This window comes from Indicator indicator, chromosome 2, assembly GCF_027791375.1.
Source record: "Indicator indicator isolate 239-I01 chromosome 2, UM_Iind_1.1, whole genome shotgun sequence".
Classification (NCBI taxonomy): Eukaryota; Metazoa; Chordata; class Aves; order Piciformes; family Indicatoridae; genus Indicator; species Indicator indicator.
In genome coordinates, this window is record NC_072011.1 from 40,838,574 (window position 1) to 40,858,637 (window position 20,064).

Below are 20,064 nucleotides of genomic sequence, written 5' to 3' on the forward strand. Positions count from 1 at the left end.
GCCCTCCTACTGCTCGGGACTGGCCGCCGCCGTCTCCCGCCCGCTCCCAGTCCCGGCGCCTCGCGGGCGCAGGTCTGCTTCCTTGTGAAAGGGGACAAGTGTGGAGGAACCCCTCATCCCACCCCGGTGTCACTCGCTGCCATCTTGGACCCCGGCACCACTCGAAGCCTTTGAGGGGCGACGCCGGCGCCCGCCGGCTCCTGTCTGGCGCCCTGAGGCGATAGCGGAGCCAAAGTCAAGCTGGGGCTTTGGCGCTGAAGGGCCGCAGGAGAGCAGTGAGGGTGGGAGAAGCCCCTGCAAGTGCTCTCTGCAATCCCGCTCCCACTTGAGGAAGGGTCAAAGCCATTGGTCCACGATGGGTGTCTCTTGGTCTGAGGAACAGCAATCTTCCACTAGATTCGGTGAAAATTTATGCTTAAACCCACTACACCTCAAGCCCGGACCCATGGCTTGATGGCAAGGTAGGTGTGAACCGCTCCTCATGGCCCAGGGCACATAGTCTGGGGAAGTGCTGCAAGCTGCCTTATCCCTGCAGCACACAGCCTGCACCCTCAGCCTGACCTGAGGTGTGAAGGGTGTAGCTTTGCCCCTTGCTAATTTGCAGGTACTGATCAGAGGGATTTGTCTTCTCTCTGTTGGTTAATCCTATACTTGGAGAGAAATAGGAAGCAGGGCCCCTGTGTTTTCGACTCCACTGAGCTGAAAAAGGAAGCCAGTGATGTGGAAATTAGGTTAAACCGCCTAAGTAGGCAGCTTTCTGCGATTAACTAATCTGGCTGCTGCATATATCGGTGCTTATGTGAATTCCAATCCAGTGGGTAACTCTGGGACAAACCCAGGCTCCTCTGCTTGGTTTGGAGACCAGGGTGGGAGAGAAGGGATGGAAAGTGAGGGGAAAAATACGCTGCGGAGTGGGATGTGAAGCAGTTCACCTCAGTTGAAATGGAGGAGCAGGTCACTTGAGCTGAGGGCTACACATTAGGTCCTGAATGACTCAGATGTCAGCTTAAAGACTTTGGCTGCAGCATCTGACTTGCAGTGTAAGTGTCACCATGCGCTTGGACTAATTAATTGCTGTTCTCTAGAGCTATCTACACCTTTCTTTTTTGCATTACACAAGGCATAGGCTTAAAACTGTAACTGCAAGACTTGTCAAGATCAGGTCGCTGACCTGCAACACTAGCACTGGGATGTGAGCAGCAGCTGCAACCATCCATCTGTCTTACAGGTCATAGCTTTCAAAAAAGGAGTGATTGATCTCTAAGATCACACGAAATGGGCCAGGTGAGAATGGGATTCTACCACATTTCAGGGCTGCAAGGCTGAATGTCAGAGTGGTGGACAAGGGGTGCCAAGAAGGTACCAGCTGCTATGTACAGGTCGAAGGGAAGACTGCACTCAATCTCACCTTGCAGTTACCTCCAGGCACTAATTAACCCATGTTTTAATTTAATATTATTAGGCTATTATTAGAGAGGTGCTTCAAGGAAAGCCCCTGAGACATGTCCCACAATTGACAGCAGCAGGCCTCAAGCAGTCATGAGGATGCCCTAGTACCAGCATCTTCACTGCCTATTGACAGGAGTGAGAGCACATTGGGTAGACAAGCATCGCACTTCACTTTATGCTCAAATACATTGGGGAAAGTGGCACAGGAGCTAATGGTTCAAAGCTTTGTCTCACTAAACCTAATTATGAGCTACGCAGAGGGGAATTTGGCAGTGGCATTTTGTGAAGAACTAGGTATTGGTTCCTCGTGTGCAGTTACCCAGCAGGTATGAGGAAGGTAGTTTATTACTTACCTGCTGGAGGCACAAGAAATGAGAGTTGATGTCTATACTGATGTCCTTAAAAGCTAACACATGAACAGAGAAAAACAGTGGATAAGGAGCAGTGAGACTAGATGCAGGAAGGAAAACAAACCAGGGAATAAACAGCCTACCCATAACCCAAAACACAACTAAGGTGACAATTAGTGCAACAAGGATGGACTGTAAGGTTTGGACTTCCAGGTACTGCAGAGGAGAGCTTTATTTGTTTAATAAAAACAAATAATAAATGTTTAATAAAAAGGGGCTTATACAGTTTTCACAGGACTACCCTTCCTCTAAAGGGGGTGTTGGTGGGGGATGAATTATTTTACATTTGCTGCAAGGGTGGAGGGAAGACAATTCATGTAGATTTGCTGCAAGAGCCATAGTAGAAAACAAAGGCAGAGAGAGTGTGGCATGATAAGGCTGTATGGCTTGCCCTCATAACTAGAGGACTTGAATAAGCATCAAGGTGCCTTCCAACAAGGACTTGAAGGCTGTGTGCTCAGCATGCTCCTTGGGACTGCATCATGGATGCATTTTCCTGCAAAAATGTGTTCCTCTCTGTCAGCAAAAGATGTTGAAGCACTCAGCTGAGTACTGAATTTCTGGCAGTACAGAAGAGCTCAGCTTCCAGCTGCTGCTGCACAGAAAATTAATCAGGGCTGAGGAACTGAAGCATAGCAAGCCTGCAGCTTCCAAGAGGGTGGTTGGTTGTTGACCTAGTCATCTGTCCACAGCTGACATGACACACAAACTCTGCAGGGCAAACATGAAGAGTTTGCTTGCTGTTCTTTTTCATTGGCACATACAAGACAGAGGGCACAGCTTCATCCCTCTGATTTAACTAAGTGGCTAGATGCAGGAGGAAGCACAGCTCTTCTCCAACAGCGTCCATAGATTAGCAGTGACAAAGTTTGGCTCAGAATGATTTTTCCTTTTGGATGGACTTATTCTAGTGACAATTATCTCTTTCTCCTTTCCTTCCCCCATGCCTGTACTTGGAGAATTTGCACAAAGAGAAACAGACCCCCTTCTAGGCTGCCAGGCAAGAAGTGTGAATTAGAAACCAACCTCCTGTGCAGTTAGAGAGGGGAATACCTGAGTCAGCATTACAAACACTTTTATTTTATCAAGTTTGAAAGACATTCTAGGAGCTTAAAGTGGTTCAACTGGTCAAAAAGATGTGGAGACTGCTAGCCCAAATTAACGAATTTAATTCCCCCAAGTAACTTGCTCTGAGTGGTGTTCTTCAAACAAAGTAAGTTTCTCAAGGGGTGTAGGAAGAGAACGAGAGCAGGTTTCTTGTGTACTTGTTAGCAGATGAGCTTTTTTGCTCTTGGAAGGGGAACAAATTACGAACTCAGGAGAAAGCAAACAGTGGAAAATAGGACTGGGACTGAAAACGCTCAGGTCTTGTCTGGTCACATTTTTAACTGAAGCATATGACCAGCCTGACAGCAATAGCTGATCTCTTTCACTGCATCTTGGCATTAGTCTGAATGCCACTACAGCTGCAACCTATCACTAATATAAGCAAGGGATGAGTGCGTATTTGCCGTGCTGTCTGTCTTGTGCACAGCTAACTTGTGGGTACACCAAGAAAGAAAAACATCTTGGCTTCTTTTTAAGCCTGAGTGTTAAGTGTGAACTTTTTCAAGGGGGGCCTTCTCTCCTCCTATCATCCAGAGCTACAGGGAGAAAAGAGGTAAAAGCCAGTTATCAGCTAACGGCTTTCCACTCTTGGACCAGTACTAATTAGAGCAGTGAGGGAAAGCTGAACTACTCAATTTTGAGTTACTGCAGCGCAAGTAAACCTAGGCTGGACTGCTTACTTTCCTTGTCCCTACTGGAGCTTTCTTGCATCAGTATGCTAGAGATAAATGTGCCAACTTACCATTCCACATTACCCCATTTCTCCCTTTGTTTCATGGAAAAGCTGGAGAAAAGTTTGCTGGACTCTTAAGGCTCCAGGAGGTCTCTCAGAAACAAGGTCTAGACTCAATTTGAAAAGCCTGACAGTATGCAGCAGACTGTGTCTGGGGGAGCACGATGCTCCTGCTCAGAATGAGGTGAAAGTCCCATGGCTGTGAGAATGAGAGCAGGCTGCGTGTGGGTGGGCTGAATCAGCCTCTTAATACAAACGTCCACAGAAGGCCATGTGAAAACATGCTGTCCCTGGAGTCACAACTGCTGCCCACAGAGTAACATGGGCAGAAGGATGGTAAGAACAAAAGGTGCTGTGAAAACAGGGGGACAAACACGTTTCAGGCATATACAGGAAAAGGGACAAGGTGAGATAGCAGCTTGGACTAAGTTAAAAGGGAGGGATCAATCTAGAACATGACAAGGAAGAGCATATAGTTAAGCACTGTGCTGTTCCTGAAAACCTCCAGAGAAATTAAAATTTGTGCCTCTTGGGCTACGGAAAACGTGCCCACAATGGGCCATGTGCCACAGACCATTTGAAGTAGGACAGCAGAAAATTGCAAAGAATCCTGCTTTGAGTCCAGGACAGGACTAAGGGTGTAAAGACCCAATACCGGTCTTCTGTTACTCAAGTAAGATATCACTCAGCACCAACATCAATTTAATTCTTCCCTCTTCAGGACAAGAACAGAGCAGGCACCCCTGGAATTACATCAGCAAGCAGAAAGAGAAGTAAGGGAGAAACTGCACTGGGAAAATCCCAGCTAAACATACAGGCAACTCTACTCAAGACAGCCTAGACCTGAATGGGAGAAAAGCATAGTTCTTCTGAGTCACTGAGGTGCAGTCCACTCAGCTGCCCAAAACTACAACCCAAAGGAAAGGTCCAGGAAAACAAACCAAGTCTTCTTGCTATTCTGTCCTGTTCCTAAGAGGCAGCAGGTTATTACAGCCCTATGCAGCCTCAAAAGTAGTGAAGTCCAAGTCTGTGGAACTACAGGGTCAATGCAGTGGCTTTGGCTGTTGTGTTCAATACAGCATTGGAACCAACTGGAATGTCTCGGGCAACTCTCTGAAAGGGTGGCATGTTGGGTCCTTCTAATGTGTCCAGGATACCTGCAGGGAACAGAAAAAAAAAAAAAAACAGGGAAAGTGGCAAGAATTAGTTCAGATGCAGATGGCGTGTTTCTTCTGGCTTTTCTCTCTGGCCAGGTAGTGGTTGATGGTGGCAGGGCCCAGGACATGTGAAGCACTAGCAGTCAATGGGAAGAGACATCTAGTCCCAAAGACAGAACAGCATAAACACCTCCATCCAGAGATCACAGCTTGTCCTTGGGGTAGAGAAACATAGATCCTTTCACTTTGAAGGTACCATATCCAGTCCCCTGCCATTTGACCTGAATGCAGAGGCTGCCTGGGATGCTGCTCTGCTAAACCAGACTGATAAAATTCTCTTCCTACCTCATCCCAGTGCAGATCCTGCTCTTAGACCACCTGTTAGTTTTCATCCTAAGGTACACTTGCAGAGTCACATCAGGATCTGCAGCTGGGAGTGTAGTGTGGAACTTTTATTACTGCAATGAAAACATAGACCATGCTTGGCAGGAAACACACATACTGATGCAAATGTCCTCCAGTCCTGTCAATTACCCTTTCAAGACTGACTGTCAGTCTTGGAGTGCCTTGAAGGAAATTATTTGGAGTGTATTTTATCCTGTTTCAGTTGCAGATGAGGGCTCAGAACCTTTGCCATAAGAATGCATCCAGGAAATAACAGTCTAATAGAATTTGTAATTATATGCTATAACCCCAAATTATGCAGATTTATTTGAAACATCAATAATAGGTCTGCTTAAACTCATAAAGAGGCTTGCAAAATTGCATTTTTAGGGATCTGGAAATGCTCTAGTTGTAGGGAACTTTTTTCTTTTTTCCTTTTTTTTTATAATTAAAAGAAGGTTGAGACTTTGTTAGGAGAAAACAAAGAGACACAGAAAGGGGACCTGAACATACATAGCCTGGTAAACAGCAATGACTGCTGTGTTGTACAACACAAGATAAAAAATGTGTTATACAAAGAAGGAAGAAACACTTTATGACCCACTTCCTGATCAAAGAAAAGCAACCTGACTTCAGCAAGATTCAGGAAGAGACTGAACATCTGCATGCAAGCACAGTCAGTGCTGTTACACTTCACTTGTGGGGAAAGAATAAAGGAGACCTGCCTCACAACTCAGGTCTTAGGTACTAAAACTCAGTGCACAGAAACTATCCCATGTCTACCTGCTGCCCTACCTTCAATAGCTTCCTCTGATAAAGCCAGTGCTGTTCATTCTTGGGTTGGAAACTGGCACAGATACCTTCAGGTCTGATCCAAACTGTCCATCTTTTCTCTCGGAGTGCAAAAAGCACCTTCTCTTCCCCCAGATCTAAGATAATGTATCTCCATATGTCCCTTGCTTACCTTCTACCACCTTGTGATAAGCAAAGTGCAGGTAGAGGAGGAAAAGCATGTGCAGAGCAGCAAGGGTCCCACACAGGATGAGCCGCTGGGTATGCCCCACAGTGCGTGACACCAACACAGCAACCTGGGAGAGAGGTGGAGATTAGAGACTGCCACCTGAATCTCTGGCACTGCACAGTCAGGAGCACACAGGAGGATGGGCCCAATAGTGAGAGCCAGTATTAGAGCCTTTTTTGCACTAATAAATTCAGAGTAATATGACTTTGCTTCATGTAGGTGAACATTGCCCAGTCTTGCCAAGAATGCAGGATGCTCATACATGACTCTTCATGATGGCAAGGGCTGTATGGGAGTAAACCTCCTGCAGCTGTTAGAATGGGTGAAGATATTAATCCAAGCGTTACCTCCGTAACTCAAGGGCCAAATGACCCAGGAACATCAGGCAGTTCTTCATAGCAGCTTGACTGGCTGTGAGATGAAGTGCCAAGGCCCAAGGAAGGGAAAGCAAACATTACTTCCCTTCCTTTTTCTGTCCCCAGGAGAGAAGGGCCCCAGGCTACCTGTCCCTTACCATTCGTAGTGTAGAAAGTCCACCAACACCCAGCCAGAAGATATAGAAGAGGGAGTGGAAGTGGATATTGTAAGTGACAAAGAGAGTGATGCAATGTCCAAAAAGACCATAGCCCTGACAAAACAAAAATGTCCATGTTATAAACATCAGTCCAACACAAAGGGCTGTTGATCAAGACCAAGAGCAGCCTATTTCTGCAATGCTTCACCAAGGCAAAGCTCCATAAACCACTTACTTAATGACAAAGAGTTAACTAGCACAATTTTAACAGCAGCTTACACCTAAACAATCTGTCTGAAGGATTCATGGGGATGTCTGAGATTGCAACATGGAAAATGGGAAAGAGCCTTGGATTCCAGATAAATTGGAATCTCCTGTTTTTTTACCACCAGACACTCAGATCAGGGATTGTAAACCAGGAGGCCTGCACAAAGGAGCTGCCTTCGTGCTATCATTGTGGCTGGGGTGGGGCTGGTCAGAAGAGCATTCTGGATTTCCAGGTTGTTCCAGTACAGTTACCTAGGATGATTGATTTACAAGGACTTTTCCCATTGCTGGGAAGAGCTTCTACTGGAACACCGTGCAGCTAACCTGCATCTTGGAGCATCCATCTGTACATACCAACAGTGATAGCATCTGCACCATCGTGATTTGGGCGTTGCACAGATATGCCAAGAAATAGATGAAAGAGGAGACACCCAGCCAGTAACCAAAGCATGTGCCAATGGCTGTGCCCATCAGTGTGCCTTCCCTCTGTAAAGACAGCATCAGAGTAAGGAATCAAAGAAGTGACCTGCCAGCACTCGAATTCCACCTTAGAAAGTCCCAGGGCCTTTCTAGGCATTATCAAATAGCTGGCTAGCAGCATTCAAGGTGCCACATGAGCTACACCCCAGCCCTCCCAGCAGCATGGCATCAAGACTTTCTGACGTGTCCTTCCTCCCATCCCCAAATGAACAGGTTCTTCCTCAAATCAATATGCTTTTCAGCAAAATGCTATTCAGCCATGGAAGACATTTCCTCTCCATTTCTAGCGTCATTATAGCAATCTAGAGCCCAGCCAAACCACAACTTATCACTGAGACTCAGCGTACAATTATGGTATCCGAAGTTTTCATCCCATGCAAAAGTATGGCCACCAGTGTGAAAACCAGCATGAGGGGTCCGTACAGCTCGCCTGCGATCTTCTACAGAAGACAGATCAGGGAAGGTTTGGTTAGTGCTCCTGAATAGCAGGATTCCCATCCTAAGTGAAGGGAGAAGTGGCTTGGATGAAGTTTATCACCCAGCTGCCTGAGAAATAACAGCAAGGCCACTGCTGATAAGAGCCAGACAGAATAGGTTGTGTGATGAGGAACCTGGGATGTGTGAAGTCTAGAGGTCTAGAGCTATACCAGCACTAAAGGTAGCACATTGAGGTTTGGAATAACCACATGAAAGAGTTGAGCAACGTTTTCAGGGAGACGAACACCTAACAAGCTCAGGTTCAGGACTACTTTTGTCCATATCATTAAGACATAGAGTCTTACTAGCCATAGAGTCTAATCCAGCAAAAAGGAACTCACCTGTGGAAAATTAATCATCTTCACAGGAATCATGGACTCCAGCAGTCTGCATCAGAGCAAAGCAGGGAATGGTATCAGAAGAAGGGAGAACAACAGGTTGGTTAACTGCTTCAGAAGTAAAAGATTCCACATGCCCATAACTAGTGTTTTCTGCTGTGGTCATAGGCCATAGGGGACAGAGATTCCTTCCAAAGGGTCACATAAAGTAACTAAAGAAGAAAAGCCTTACTTTGCTTGGGGTGGATTCAGTGAAAAGGTTTAGGGATCCACTCAGGAATGAGATCACTGATGGAATGGCAGGAAGGAAAAGCACATTTCTTCATCCAGCCTCATAAACCTTTGCCTTTTTCAACACACCCGTGTTAGAAACCAAACAGAAGCCACATAATGCAGCCGAGTACTAAAAAGCTTAAGACCCGCCCCCCCGCCAAGCTCTTTTGCCTGCCCCTATCAGCAATGCTGGATGACAGGCTACAGGGCTGCCAGCCCAACTGGGGGAGCTCATGAAGGAGAGCAGGATGAAGCACAGTGTGTTTCACCAGACCTGAGCCTTCCTGCAAGGCTGTCAGCTGATCCCAGCTTGCTGACTTAAGGGAGAAGGACAGCCTCTCTCTGGCAAGAAGCTGCTGCAGCCCTCTTGTGCCCTCCCCAGTGCAGAAGGCCCAGATCAAGCCCTGCCCACCTGGCTCGCACTTGGATGGGCTCCACATCGAAGTAGGGCCGGAGGATGTCGATGTTGGCGTAAAGGCTGAAAGCCCTAGAGGCTTGCCTCTTCCCCACCTGCCACATCTGCAGAGAGAAGGGAGCTGGCAGTGGGCAGGAGAGCACGCGGAACCCTCCGAGGCTGGAGGCGGCAGGGAGCTGTACTCGCCTGGTCAGCCACCTGCCGGCCCAGCTGCCCTCGCAGTCCCTTCATGCCCAGGAACTCGCCGTCTTCCTCCTCTGCTGCCCCTGCATCGCCCTCCGCCTCCTCCTCTTCCTCCTCCTTCATGCGCTGGTGCATCTCCCCCATGTCCTCGAAGCTGGAGCCCGACGTGTCGTCCATGTTCTCCATGTCGATGACGGCGGAGCCGCCACCCTGCTCCAGGGTAGACAGCGTCAGTACCCGCTCGACTTGGCACCATAACACCACCGCCACCTCCGACCTGGCCCCACCTGCATACTGTCCTCGAAACCACCCCAGTCGGCCGCGGTGCCACTCCTGCCGCTGCCCCCCGCCGCGCCCGGCGCGGACATAGTGCAAGGCCCTGCCCGCGCCGCGCTGGCTTCTGCCAGCCGCCACCAAGCGGAACACCCGGATGTGACGTGACGGTAGAGGAGGCCGTCCCCGCGCTCTCGCGAGCCCATGCAAGGGCGGTCGCCAGCGCCATCTTGTGTGTGGCGGCAGGGAGGAGGTCGCCCCTGAATTGAGGAACGGCAAGACACGGGGAGTGGTGGAACCAGGGGTGTTGGCAGGACTGCAGGAGGATGCGCTACTGCAGAGACCCTGGGTCGGCCGGTGGGAGAGTGCGGATGCCACGCGTGGGCGGGCATAGGGTCGTCACGTGTCAGGAAGCGCTACCCTCCCCTGCCCCACGCTAGCCGTGGCCATGGCTGCCAAGACGGGCACGGACGAGATGCGGGACCGCGTGGTGTTGAGCGAGTTTGGAGTCCGCAACGTGAGTGGGGCGCGGCGGAACGGGACGGCGGGATGCGTCCGTCTCCCAGCTGCCCTCACGACCCGTCTTCTCTGCCTCCTCGCAGGTCCACACCACCGATTTCCCCGGCAACTACCCCGGCTATGAGGACGCCTGGGACCAGCGGCGCTTCGAGGAGGTGGGTGAGGGCCGCCGGCGGCTGCGGGGGGCGGGACCGGTCCAGCGCCTAGCGTGACCCGCGGCGCGTGGCCTCCGCAGGCTTTCCGCGTGGACATAATCCGCGAGGAGGAGGGCGTGCTGGAGTTCGACATGGTGGGCATCGACGCCGCCATCGCCAACGCCTTCCGCCGAATCCTGCTCGCCGAGGTGGGTCTGCGGGGACAGGGACCGAGGCTCGTCGGAACGGTACCGAGAGCGGCGGGAAAGGGCTGGGGGTGCTGGCCTAGAAGCGAGGAGGGGCGTGGCGGCGAGGAGAGAGAGGAGGGTCCTGCCTTATGTCAGTCCTTATAGACGGTTTCTGGGTCCGACAGAGAAGTGTAAATTCGTTCTGCACGTGTACCTAAAGAAAGATAAGGCCTTAACAGCATGAACCATAGTGCTTGTCAAGGGTGCTGTTGGTAGTGTCAATGAATCAACCTGCCCTTCACCTTTTGAGATGATTTCTTTAAAACCCACCCAACAAAAAAAACCCCAAACCCAAGAAACCCCCACCAACCAAACCCCAAAAAGGTGAAGGGAGTGTATTGAGTGTAAGGGTATATTGTGTAGCTTGGCTCGGCAGAAATACCACTGAAGGTAGTCAGCAGGTAAATTATTTATGGGAGAGAAGGGACACTAGCTGGATAGGCTGTTGGCATGTAGTTCAGCTGTCATCTCATGCTGATTTGATTTCTCCATCTCATGCTGACTTGATTTCTCATCTCCCCAAGGTGCCAACGATGGCTGTAGAGAAAGTCTTTGTGTACAACAATACATCCATTGTACAGGATGAAATTCTGGCTCATCGTTTGGGCCTCATCCCTATTCGAGCTGACCCTCGACTCTTCGAATATAGAAACCAAGGTGAAAGTCTTGGATTAAATAGAAATATTGAATGTTTCCCTTAAAGCAGAAAATCAGGGTCACATAACTGAGCAGAAGTGTGATTCCATAGAGGCTCATGCTGTTCTCCCCTTCCCAGGAGATGAAGAAGGCACAGAAATTGATACTCTGCAGTTCCAGCTGAAAATAAAATGCAGCCGAAACCCTCAGGCAGCCAAGGAATCATCTGATCCTAATGAACTGTATTTCAATCACAAAGGTGAGATCTGTCCTAAAAAGAGGTGCTATTTTTTTCCCTTTTTTGGTCTTGAGAGACCGGATTTGGTCTGTTCTCTCATGCCCATGAGCAGAGAGAGCTGCTTCCCTCATTTTGCTAAAAGTACTTTTTAACATTTCCTGTCCTATATAGGTCAGCAGCCTGTTTTGAGATAGCAGCTGGCTGATGTCGGTGGCTTCTCTTTGCAGTATACAGCAAGCATATGACATGGATGCCCTTGGGGAACCAGACAGACCTCTTTCCAGATGCTGACTTCCGACCTGTTCACGATGACATCCTCATTGCACTGCTGCGACCTGGCCAGGAAATAGATGTGCTTATGCACTGTGTCAAGGGTATAGGTGAGTTATGGGTATAGGTGACTTGGGGCAATGGGAAGAGGAGGAGTGTGAGTGCTTGGACCAGGGCACACTCTGGAAGGGGTGGAGTACTGGCTTTCTCCCTGGAACTTTGGGTCCCAGCATCCTTGCACTCTTGTTCTCTGAGGCCTGTTCTCATCCTTGACTTTAACTCTTCATGCAGGTAAAGATCATGCCAAGTTTTCTCCTGTGGCCACAGCTAGTTATCGACTGCTTCCTGACATTACTCTCCTGCAGCCTGTTGAGGATGAGGCAGCTGAGAAGTTGCAGAACTGCTTTTCCCCTGGAGTCATTGAGATCCAGCATATCAAGGGTACTTTTATTCTGTTCCAAGTGCCTTACACTTAGCAGAACCAAATCTTTCAGAGACAGAACTGTTATATTTACTTGACAATCAGCAATGTTCGTGCTATACTGAGCCTGTTTTTTTGGATGAGTGGCTGTCACATGCAGGTGCATTGGGTGATGAGCTCAGGATCTCCCTGACATGTGAGGCACTGGGGTGCCTGTCTGCAGAGCTACACAGCTTCTGACTGCAGCTTCCGGTGCTGTTCAGTTGTCTGTGAGACTGGGTCGTGAGCTTGCTCTTTTCCAGCAGCTAAGCATGAAGAAGACTTCTTGTGTTTTGCTCAGGGGTACATACATGCTTTGTGTTCAAGAAGACTAGTTCTGTCATGGGTTTCATGTTGGAGCTGTGCTACTTCTTTATATTGGTGGCTTCACTGCCCTGGGGTGGTGGGGAGTGAAGGGTGTGATCACCTGCAAAAAGCACCCATCTGCTGTAGGTGTCCACTTTGTTTAATCTTTTCCCCTTTAGGAAAAAAGGTGGCAAGAGTAGCCAATGCACGCTTGGACACATTCAGCAGAGAAGTTTTCCGTCATGAGGGTCTAAAAAACCTTGTGCGCCTGGCAAGAGTACGAAACCATTATATCTGTAAGTGCCCCACAGAGCATAGAGCCCTGCGGTGGTTTGTGCCAAGAGCCAGAGACTGGCCAGCATGTACAGCTGGGTCTCTGCCTCTCCCCATTCCCCATCATCAGCGTTCATGTTCCAGTGAATAACAACCAAGGCTGTGGTTTGGTGTTGCTTTGGGATTCAATGTGTTTGTGCTTCTTGCTGGCAAATGTAGCACTCTGGCTGTGGAGATCTGGCTTGGGAAAAGTGTGGTGTAAGAAAGACAAGGGACAGAAATCGTGGAGCCAGGTGCAGGCTGAAGCTGCCTAGTGGCTGTGCTGACTTGTGTCTCTGTGCAGTTTCAGTGGAGTCGACTGGCATCTTGCCTCCAGATGTGCTGGTGAGCGAAGCCATCAAGATCTTGATGGGAAAGTGTCAGCGCTTCCTGAATGAGGTGGACTCTGTGCCTATGGAGTAACTAGGCTATGGTTGTAACTGGGAAACATATCCCTGCACTGTTCTGGACTTCCTACACCTGCCTGCAGGGGCAATGCCTCTTGCATAGGCAAGAGGTTTGAGCCGGGCTTGTCGTAGGACCATCTCTTTGAATTTGTTTTCTGTTGTTTTCAGTGAGGAGATGCACTAAAATAAAGGCTTTTCTTTACAGCTCATTCTGAAAGGTCATTTTATTACATAGCTGTCTCATTCTGTGCTGTTCACAATTGAGACCATAATACACAGAGAAGAAGTGGCAGCAGGTCAAGACGAGTAATAGCATTTATTGTAGATTGAATGCAGTATGAGAAGGACTGGTATGGCAGCATAATGATGCACTTTGCAGCCCAGCAGTCAGATCTAACAAGTCAGCACCGGCGCAGGACTGTTTGGAAAGTGTCTCAAACCAGCTCTGGAGTAGATAAAAAGCTATACTGTCAGAGGGTTGAGACACCTCTCCTGTGAAGAAAGGCTGAGTCAGGGTTGTTCAGTGTGGAGAAGGCTTCAAGGAGACCATCTGGTGGTCTTTCAGTATATGAAAGTGGTATGGAGAAAGAATTTTTACCAGGGCCTGTAGCGGCTGGACTAGAGGCAATGGGTTTAAACTGGAAGACTTATCTTCAGTGATGGCTGGCTGTCAGAAAAAGGGTGCCAAAGTGCACTGGTCATTTCTTGCAGCATGCTGCAGTGTGTGCCTTGCAGGTTTCATCTTACTCCTGTTCCTGTGGCATGCTTATTGGAACCCTCACATATCCAATAGAGCATGCAAAATGCCCTGATGCCGTTAGTCATTGGCACTTTTTTGGGGAAGAAGGTGAATAAAAAAGTATATACCATCTAAATTGGACATAAGACGATTTTTTTACAAGAATGGTGATGAGATGCTCTAAGTTGTTCAGAGAAGTTGTGGATGGCCCATCCCTGGAAGTGAAAGATGTCCCAGCCCACAGCAAGGGGGTTTGATGGTCCCTTCCAGACCAAGTAATGCTGTGATACAGTACCAGGCTTTTCTGTGCAAAGATAGAGCTTAAAAACATGCTCTTTAAGGACTGACTGTCCCTTTTTAAATATTTCAAGGTAAGGCACATCTTCCTAGGTATTAGATTTGATTACTCTCTTCTCCCTTTCAGTAACTGAATATTCTCTGGGCTAATGTTGAAGCAGAACAGGATGATGGAAGGCAAGTGCCAGTCAAAAGCCTGTGTCCTCCCCGCTAGGGAAGCCTAGGAGAACTTAAAAGTTAGTCTCAGTGGTGAGCACTACAGTTAAGTCATAGCAGGTGGGTTCTAGCTTGTGAAAAATCTGTCTTGAGAAGCTGAGGAAGAGCTTGGAACTTCAGAGAATGGCTGGGAGTATTAGTATGGCCCAGTTACTTGTCAGTTCTCACTACAGTGCTGGAATTTAGCAAATCATACTTTACCTGTTTCACTGGAATATAGTTAATTGTATTATAAACATTCTTAAAGGTCTTAGGGTAGATATGCTACAGGGGAAGAGGTACATGTGGCATCCTGACTACAGTCTCACCCTGTCCCAATGTCACTATCTTGTGTTACAGATCCATGCCCTGTTTTTTTAGAAGACAGCTGGTAACTGGTTGCTATGGAAACTGGCTGCATCCTGGTCAGGGCTGTTCTGGGAACTGTTAAGTGTTTCACAGCTGTGCTTGCTGACTCTCACACTTTATCTTCTTTCAGTAGGTGGCTTGCAGGGGACCTTGGCTGCTAAACCCATCCTACAGGGTCTCATTTATCCACTTATCCTTAGAAGGGACTGTTGGGAACTCAAGAGCTAGGCCTAAGACCTGTAGTCTCTACCTCCCGGTTTAGATCTTCTAACACCTCCTCAGGCTAGTTTGCTTGCCTGAAATTCAAGACAGCTGTGTGGTACCTAACATTTATGAGGACAATGTGGTGCCAGTCCCAGTGCCAACATAAGGATAGAAACATTCTAATCCATTTTAACTGTGGCTAGTTCCTAACAGATACCATTTAAGCAATCCCATTTGAAAAACAGTTTTCTAGCTCTATCCTTTCAGTTTACACTGAAGCTGAGCTGGATTACAGCTTGTGGCCTTGGAGAAACCTTTTGTACCAAAAATTTACACTGATGTTTCTCAGGACCACCCCTGAGGGCTTTTGTTGCAAGCTAGAACTTTGGTGTAACCTTCATCAGGGGAGGGACAGACCAAAGGCAACAGCTAAATCATTTTCCTGCCTTACTGAAAACCTTGGTGTGAGAGAGTTGGGCTAAACTACAGCAGGCTACTTTAGTAGCATATACACCATTCTGTTCTGTTGCTGTGCCCATTTCCATAACTGCTTAAGGAACCTACTCTGGAATAGCCATGCCAAAGGGTTTTTGCTTTGGGAATGTGTACCCTTCAAGTTGTAAACTGGAAGCTAGTGGCTCTTGTGGAATTGATATAAACTAAATGCAAGTGACATATAAATACTTAAACCCACATTTTTTCCTTTGCTTTCTACTTTAATTATGTAGCCTGGAATGGTTCTCATCCCCTCCTTCATAACGTGTGTTGACTACTAGCAAAGGTGCTCCCTTTTTGGTAGCTAGAATAAGGGGTGCTGCTTAGGAGGCCAGTCTAGGTAGGGCCAAGGCTTCATATCTTACTGAAACATAAAATTACAAAAATGAAACATGACACTACATGTATGAAATAGCTTTACTGACATTCAGAGGTGTAACACAACCAGTTCAGAGACAGCTTCAGATTTAAACATTCCTAGAAAAAAGGTTCTAAAACCCATTTAAAAAAACCCCCTTGTGTCTAGCATGAAGTCACAGAATGTTAAAAATATCACAACACAATAAATACACCCAGCCTTTGCTAAAGCCAGGAGCCATGTTAGCTCAGAGGTTAGAAAAGTGTGAGGCCAGGAGGAAAGTGGAGGGTGCTGGTGGAACAGCAGGGGCAGGAGGGTGAATAAATTTCTAAAGCCTGCTCTCCTTTTCTGCTGTCTCTCCCCTCCTAACCCCAGCTTTTCTGTCCAGTCTGTCCAAGTGGACCACCTTCTCTGTCTGATAGAGTTTATTACTTGTTCCGTCTCCTGCATGGCAAAAGTGCCAGCTAGCTCTGGACAGACCCTCCCAGCTCCTGTGCTAACGCTGGGATAGATCAAATGAACCATTTGTCATGGAAGAAGAGCCAGCTTTGCAGACTGGAGTGGCTTGATTAAGAGTTCCACCTCATCTGAAAACCAGTTTCTGACCTAGTGCCCCCTGTAAACTGCAGTTTAAACCCCATCCCTCCTGTTCCACCATGCAATTCTCAGAGAAATACCGGACTGGATAAAGACACAGGCTACTGTCATCTCCACAGTAACAGGGTGAGGAGATCCCTTTTGGTTTGCAGGTGCCTCAGATATTGGTCCAGATTTTGTGTGCCCTGCACTGGCCATGTTCTAGTCTACAGGCAGGGATGGTAAAAAGAAAAAAATAATCATTAAAAAAAAAAAAAAATGTCCTGCTCCCCCTGAGGATGTCCAAGAAAGGCTGGCACAAAGTAGAAGCCTTCCATCTGGCTCTGGGTAGAACAAGCTGTATGATCATATGATCACACATATATATATATATATATATATATGATAGTGTCTGCCTCTTTCTAGAGAGCAGCTGCACCTTAGAAAGGCTGATCTCAAGTGAGATCCTAGAGCACTGCTAGGCTTCTTGGCACACAGCCCTCAGCCCAAGGCTTAGCATGCTGGAGGGAAACAGATTCATCAGAATACCAGTCTGTTAGGGACAAGTGTTGCCAGGCATGGCCCAAGTGGCTTATGTATCCCCTACAAAGCCTGGCTACTAGCACCCAGGGGAAGATTAGGGCAGCCACTTTTCATGTGTTGTACTACTCTGCCTTTAACATTAATCTTAAACCCCAAAGGATGAAGAGGTGGAACAAGAATGACCCAATGCTACAGGATGACCAGGCTTTACCGAATGGAGTCTATGGGCTCAGCTCCCACCTTGCAGAGAAGCAGAGGTCTAAAGATACGCATCCAATAGAGGGAAGGGGAAGGAATCAGGGGAAGCTTAGTAGACTGGTTCAAATGCCACCATAGGCCCCGTCCCAGCATAGGGAGGAGAACAGGACAAGACCTGTAAGGGGCTTTATTCAGAAAAATGCTTGTGGAGGTGATGACAAGGAGAATCTAATGTGCTTACTATGAGAAGAGACAAAATTTAAGATAGGGGAGGAGATGACTGCAGCATCCCAGGTTCAGGCCTCGAAGAGTGCAGTGAGGCCTTCTCCATCCTCATTTTGTAGCACATCGGTCTCCAGTGATGGCTTCACCTTTTTGAAGAGAGATGGGAGGTTCCGGATATGAACCTCCTTGCGGAACTGCTCTGCGAGAGGCTTCTGCAGAGGAGACAGGCATCAGTTGTTACAACCTTCATACCCCACTCAGCTTAGGTGCAGCCTGCTTGCAGAGACCAATGCTTGCATTCTGAGGAATTTCAGGCCTGGTCCTTCTAGCTCCCCAGCTTCTAATTGAATGCCACCAAGCTCCAGTGCTACCATACTCACAAAAACCTAGCCTCCATCTAGCAGATTCGTTCAAACATTTTAACTCTGTTCCCCTTGTACAAAGTAAGAAGTTGCTGCTGCAGGGGCTGCTCAGTCTGTGCTGTGATCCCCAACAAGGAGAGTATGTTACAACAGTCTCCTGGCTGGCATGTGGGGTGTTGGGGAAAGGCAGGCAGGCTGGCCACCTTGTCACTTCTGCAGGGTACAGGCATGAAATCGAAACAGGTCAATTTTCTGCCAGGCTGTCACTTACCCCAATGCAACCTGCAATGAGGCGCTTGAAATGATCCTTCCGGCGCTTATCTGCCACCTTCTGCAACGCTGGATTAAGAAGCTTTGAATCAAACTGTTCCAAAGAGTCCCTCGGGATATCTGGGATCTGCTCCATCACAGCCTTCAGCTCAGTGTAGCGAGGGCGCTGCAGGGAGGAGTTTGGTTAACACAGTTCTGCCACAGAACCATTCTGCGCAGCTTAGGGAGCCACTGGTTCTTCTGCCCCTACCCAAGCAAGCATGGGATTAGTTTTTCAATGCTCCCCGGCCAACCTCGCATCTGGTTAAAGAGAATTTCTCACCAAGGCCTCGTAGATCTGGAACGCCAGGTGGACAAGAGCTGCCATGCAGCCATCGTGCTGCCCATGTATCTGTAAGCCCTTCAGCACACTTGTGAAAAACCAGGACACGGCATCGGGCAGAAGGTTTCCTGGAAGCACCTGGGAAAGAGGCACTGTCAGCATGAAAGCAGGATATTGATACATGAGTATCTGCAACAGCTTGGTCTTCCCTAGGGACAAGGTGCCCAGGAGTGAAGTAGCCATGCACTTCTCACTACATTCTGAGCTTCCCTTCATAGCCATTCCGGAACTAAACCCTTCTTCCTCCCAGAGGTACCTGTTTGAGCAGCGGCCAGCAAAGCTGTGTTGTGGTTCTTTGGCAGGACAAGGTGTCCTTCCAGGAGAGGGATGCATAGGCAGTGATCAGCAGCGCAGTACACACATCCTGAAAAGGAGTCAGAGAAGGAAACTAATTGGAGGAACTATTTGCCACCTGCAGGGTTCAAACCTGAAGAGAGCCAAGAAGCAATCCAAGGATTCTGCAGGAGCTTCTCAGGGTTATCTTCTAAGAATCCTGTGTGCTGCTGCTCCAGCTGAGGGTGCTCAAATGCACGCAGTGTGCACTATCACAGCCACGATGAACCAATGTCTACCAAACCTGCTCCCTTCACCTCGCCTGGAAAGGCCCTGGAGGACCCATGAAATTCCCATCAGCTGCTATTCTCACATCACTGCCAAGGCTTTAGCAAGAGCTTCTGTGGCATTCATGGGAGGAGGAGTACAAAGGTATCAGGATGAAGCTGGTCTGCACAGTGGGTTGTATTAACGCTGTTGCTTGGGCACCAGCTCTCGCAGATTTCACAGAAGAAAAAAGAGCTGCTGGGTGAAGATCTTCCTCTTGAAAGCTGGTGCCCTGGATGAAGACAGGGCCAGAGAGCATTCTGGGGATGAGTGCCCAGGGCCTTGTCTGCAAAAAACCTTTAACTCTGTAGATGCATGTTATACTGGATCCCAACCCCCGTTTGCTTTGTGGCTTCTGCAACCATTAACAAGGCTCTTAAAAACCATGTATGTTCCCAAGAGAAGATTCTCACACTGGGGAGTGTTCCAGCAGCCTAGATATCTGTAGCACCACCTAGCTGCACCACAGCAAGTGTGACAAATAGTACAGAGAAAAGATGGTGGAATCGGAGCATGCGCTCTTACCTCTTGGTTCATTAGACACTTGCCAAGCTCAGTGAGCTCTGCGCTGGCAGGGGGAGTCACCTCCGTGGCCATTGCCTCATCATCTGTAGTGCAGAGCAAAGGCAACACTGAACATAGCTTCCTGAGGACTGAGGGAGATGCAACAAGAACTAAGCCAGGAGCCAGCACACAGAATCAGTATGCTGGCACATCTTGCCAGAACATCTTTCTCCAAGCAGAAAGCACCCACCCTTTGTGGGGCAGGAAGGGCACCCAACTAGCTACCACCAGCTCTCAAGAAGACCAGGTACATCCCCTTCTTCTCAACTCTCTTTTTGGTACCTTAAGAATGAGGTGCTCCAATTTTTGAACCCTACAGCACATTTACTCCTAGGATAGACCATTTTTTTCTGTGACCTCCAGACACACTGGGCAGGACAGAGCTGCAGGCTTCTTATCAAACCTATAACTGTCACATGGAACTTCCAGAAACAGGCCAGCTTCTCCCTCAATAATATGAAGAAATGGGAAAAGTCCTGGTATATACAAAGGGCAAGAAAGGCAAAGGTAGACATTTACTCACCATCTCCATCTACAGCAGCAGTAGTGTTATGCTCAACACCTTTCTTAGAAACACAGCAGACAGCTGCAAAAACAGTTGCAGGTCAGTGGAGCAGAGAAAGGGAAAATGCTACTTCAGAAAATGCAGAGATATCCTACAGCCTCTGATAGGCTC

General features: G+C 48.2%; 3 protein-coding genes across 3 annotated transcripts in view; 1 reads left to right on the forward strand and 2 right to left on the reverse strand.

The window, feature by feature from the left end:
- Positions 1 to 4,314: 4,314 nt before the first annotated feature.
- On the reverse strand, positions 4,315 to 9,576 carry YIPF3 (Yip1 domain family member 3). Its single transcript, XM_054393271.1, has 9 exons — positions 9,496 to 9,576; positions 9,212 to 9,418; positions 9,023 to 9,129; positions 8,341 to 8,386; positions 7,870 to 7,962; positions 7,397 to 7,528; positions 6,776 to 6,889; positions 6,205 to 6,328; positions 4,315 to 4,856 (listed from the first exon to the last, which is right to left on the reverse strand). Exons 1-9 carry the CDS (start codon positions 9,574 to 9,576, stop codon positions 4,735 to 4,737), a joined length of 1,026 nt encoding a protein of 341 aa, XP_054249246.1. The 3' UTR covers positions 4,315 to 4,734.
- Positions 9,577 to 9,929: 353 nt separating this feature from the next.
- Positions 9,930 to 13,195, forward strand: POLR1C (RNA polymerase I and III subunit C). Its single transcript, XM_054396127.1, has 9 exons — positions 9,930 to 9,998; positions 10,084 to 10,155; positions 10,236 to 10,343; positions 10,907 to 11,039; positions 11,158 to 11,277; positions 11,484 to 11,636; positions 11,818 to 11,967; positions 12,472 to 12,588; positions 12,909 to 13,195. Exons 1-9 carry the CDS (start codon positions 9,930 to 9,932, stop codon positions 13,025 to 13,027), a joined length of 1,041 nt encoding a protein of 346 aa, XP_054252102.1. The 3' UTR covers positions 13,028 to 13,195.
- A 3,441-nt stretch (positions 13,196 to 16,636) lies between these two features.
- The window catches only part of XPO5 (exportin 5), a 29,515-nt gene continuing 26,087 nt past the window's right edge, over positions 16,637 to 20,064 (reverse strand). Inside the window, exons 28-33 of the mRNA XM_054392929.1 lie at positions 19,912 to 19,974; positions 19,350 to 19,432; positions 18,481 to 18,588; positions 18,165 to 18,302; positions 17,844 to 18,008; positions 16,637 to 17,422 (exon numbers count right to left, since the gene is read on the reverse strand). Of these exons, the coding sequence (XP_054248904.1) occupies positions 17,282 to 17,422; positions 17,844 to 18,008; positions 18,165 to 18,302; positions 18,481 to 18,588; positions 19,350 to 19,432; positions 19,912 to 19,974 (698 nt within the window). The 3' untranslated portion in view covers positions 16,637 to 17,281. The remainder of the gene's footprint in view (positions 17,423 to 17,843; positions 18,009 to 18,164; positions 18,303 to 18,480; positions 18,589 to 19,349; positions 19,433 to 19,911; positions 19,975 to 20,064) is intronic.

Coding starts and splice junctions, on each gene's coding strand:
- YIPF3 (XM_054393271.1), bottom strand. CDS start 9,576: ATGTCCGCGCCGGGCGCGGCGGGGGGCAGCGGCAGGAGTGGCACCGCG. Junction 7,963..8,340: donor AGATGATTAATTTTCCACAG/GTGAGTTCCTTT, acceptor TGTCTTCTGTAG/AAGATCGCAGGCGAGCTGTA. Junction 4,857..6,204: donor TTATCACAAGGTGGTAGAAG/GTAAGCAAGGGA, acceptor TGTTCCCTGCAG/GTATCCTGGACACATTAGAA.
- POLR1C (XM_054396127.1), top strand. CDS start 9,930: ATGGCTGCCAAGACGGGCACGGACGAGATGCGGGACCGCGTGGTGTTG. Junction 9,999..10,083: donor GCGAGTTTGGAGTCCGCAAC/GTGAGTGGGGCG, acceptor GCCTCCTCGCAG/GTCCACACCACCGATTTCCC. Junction 10,156..10,235: donor ACCAGCGGCGCTTCGAGGAG/GTGGGTGAGGGC, acceptor TGGCCTCCGCAG/GCTTTCCGCGTGGACATAAT.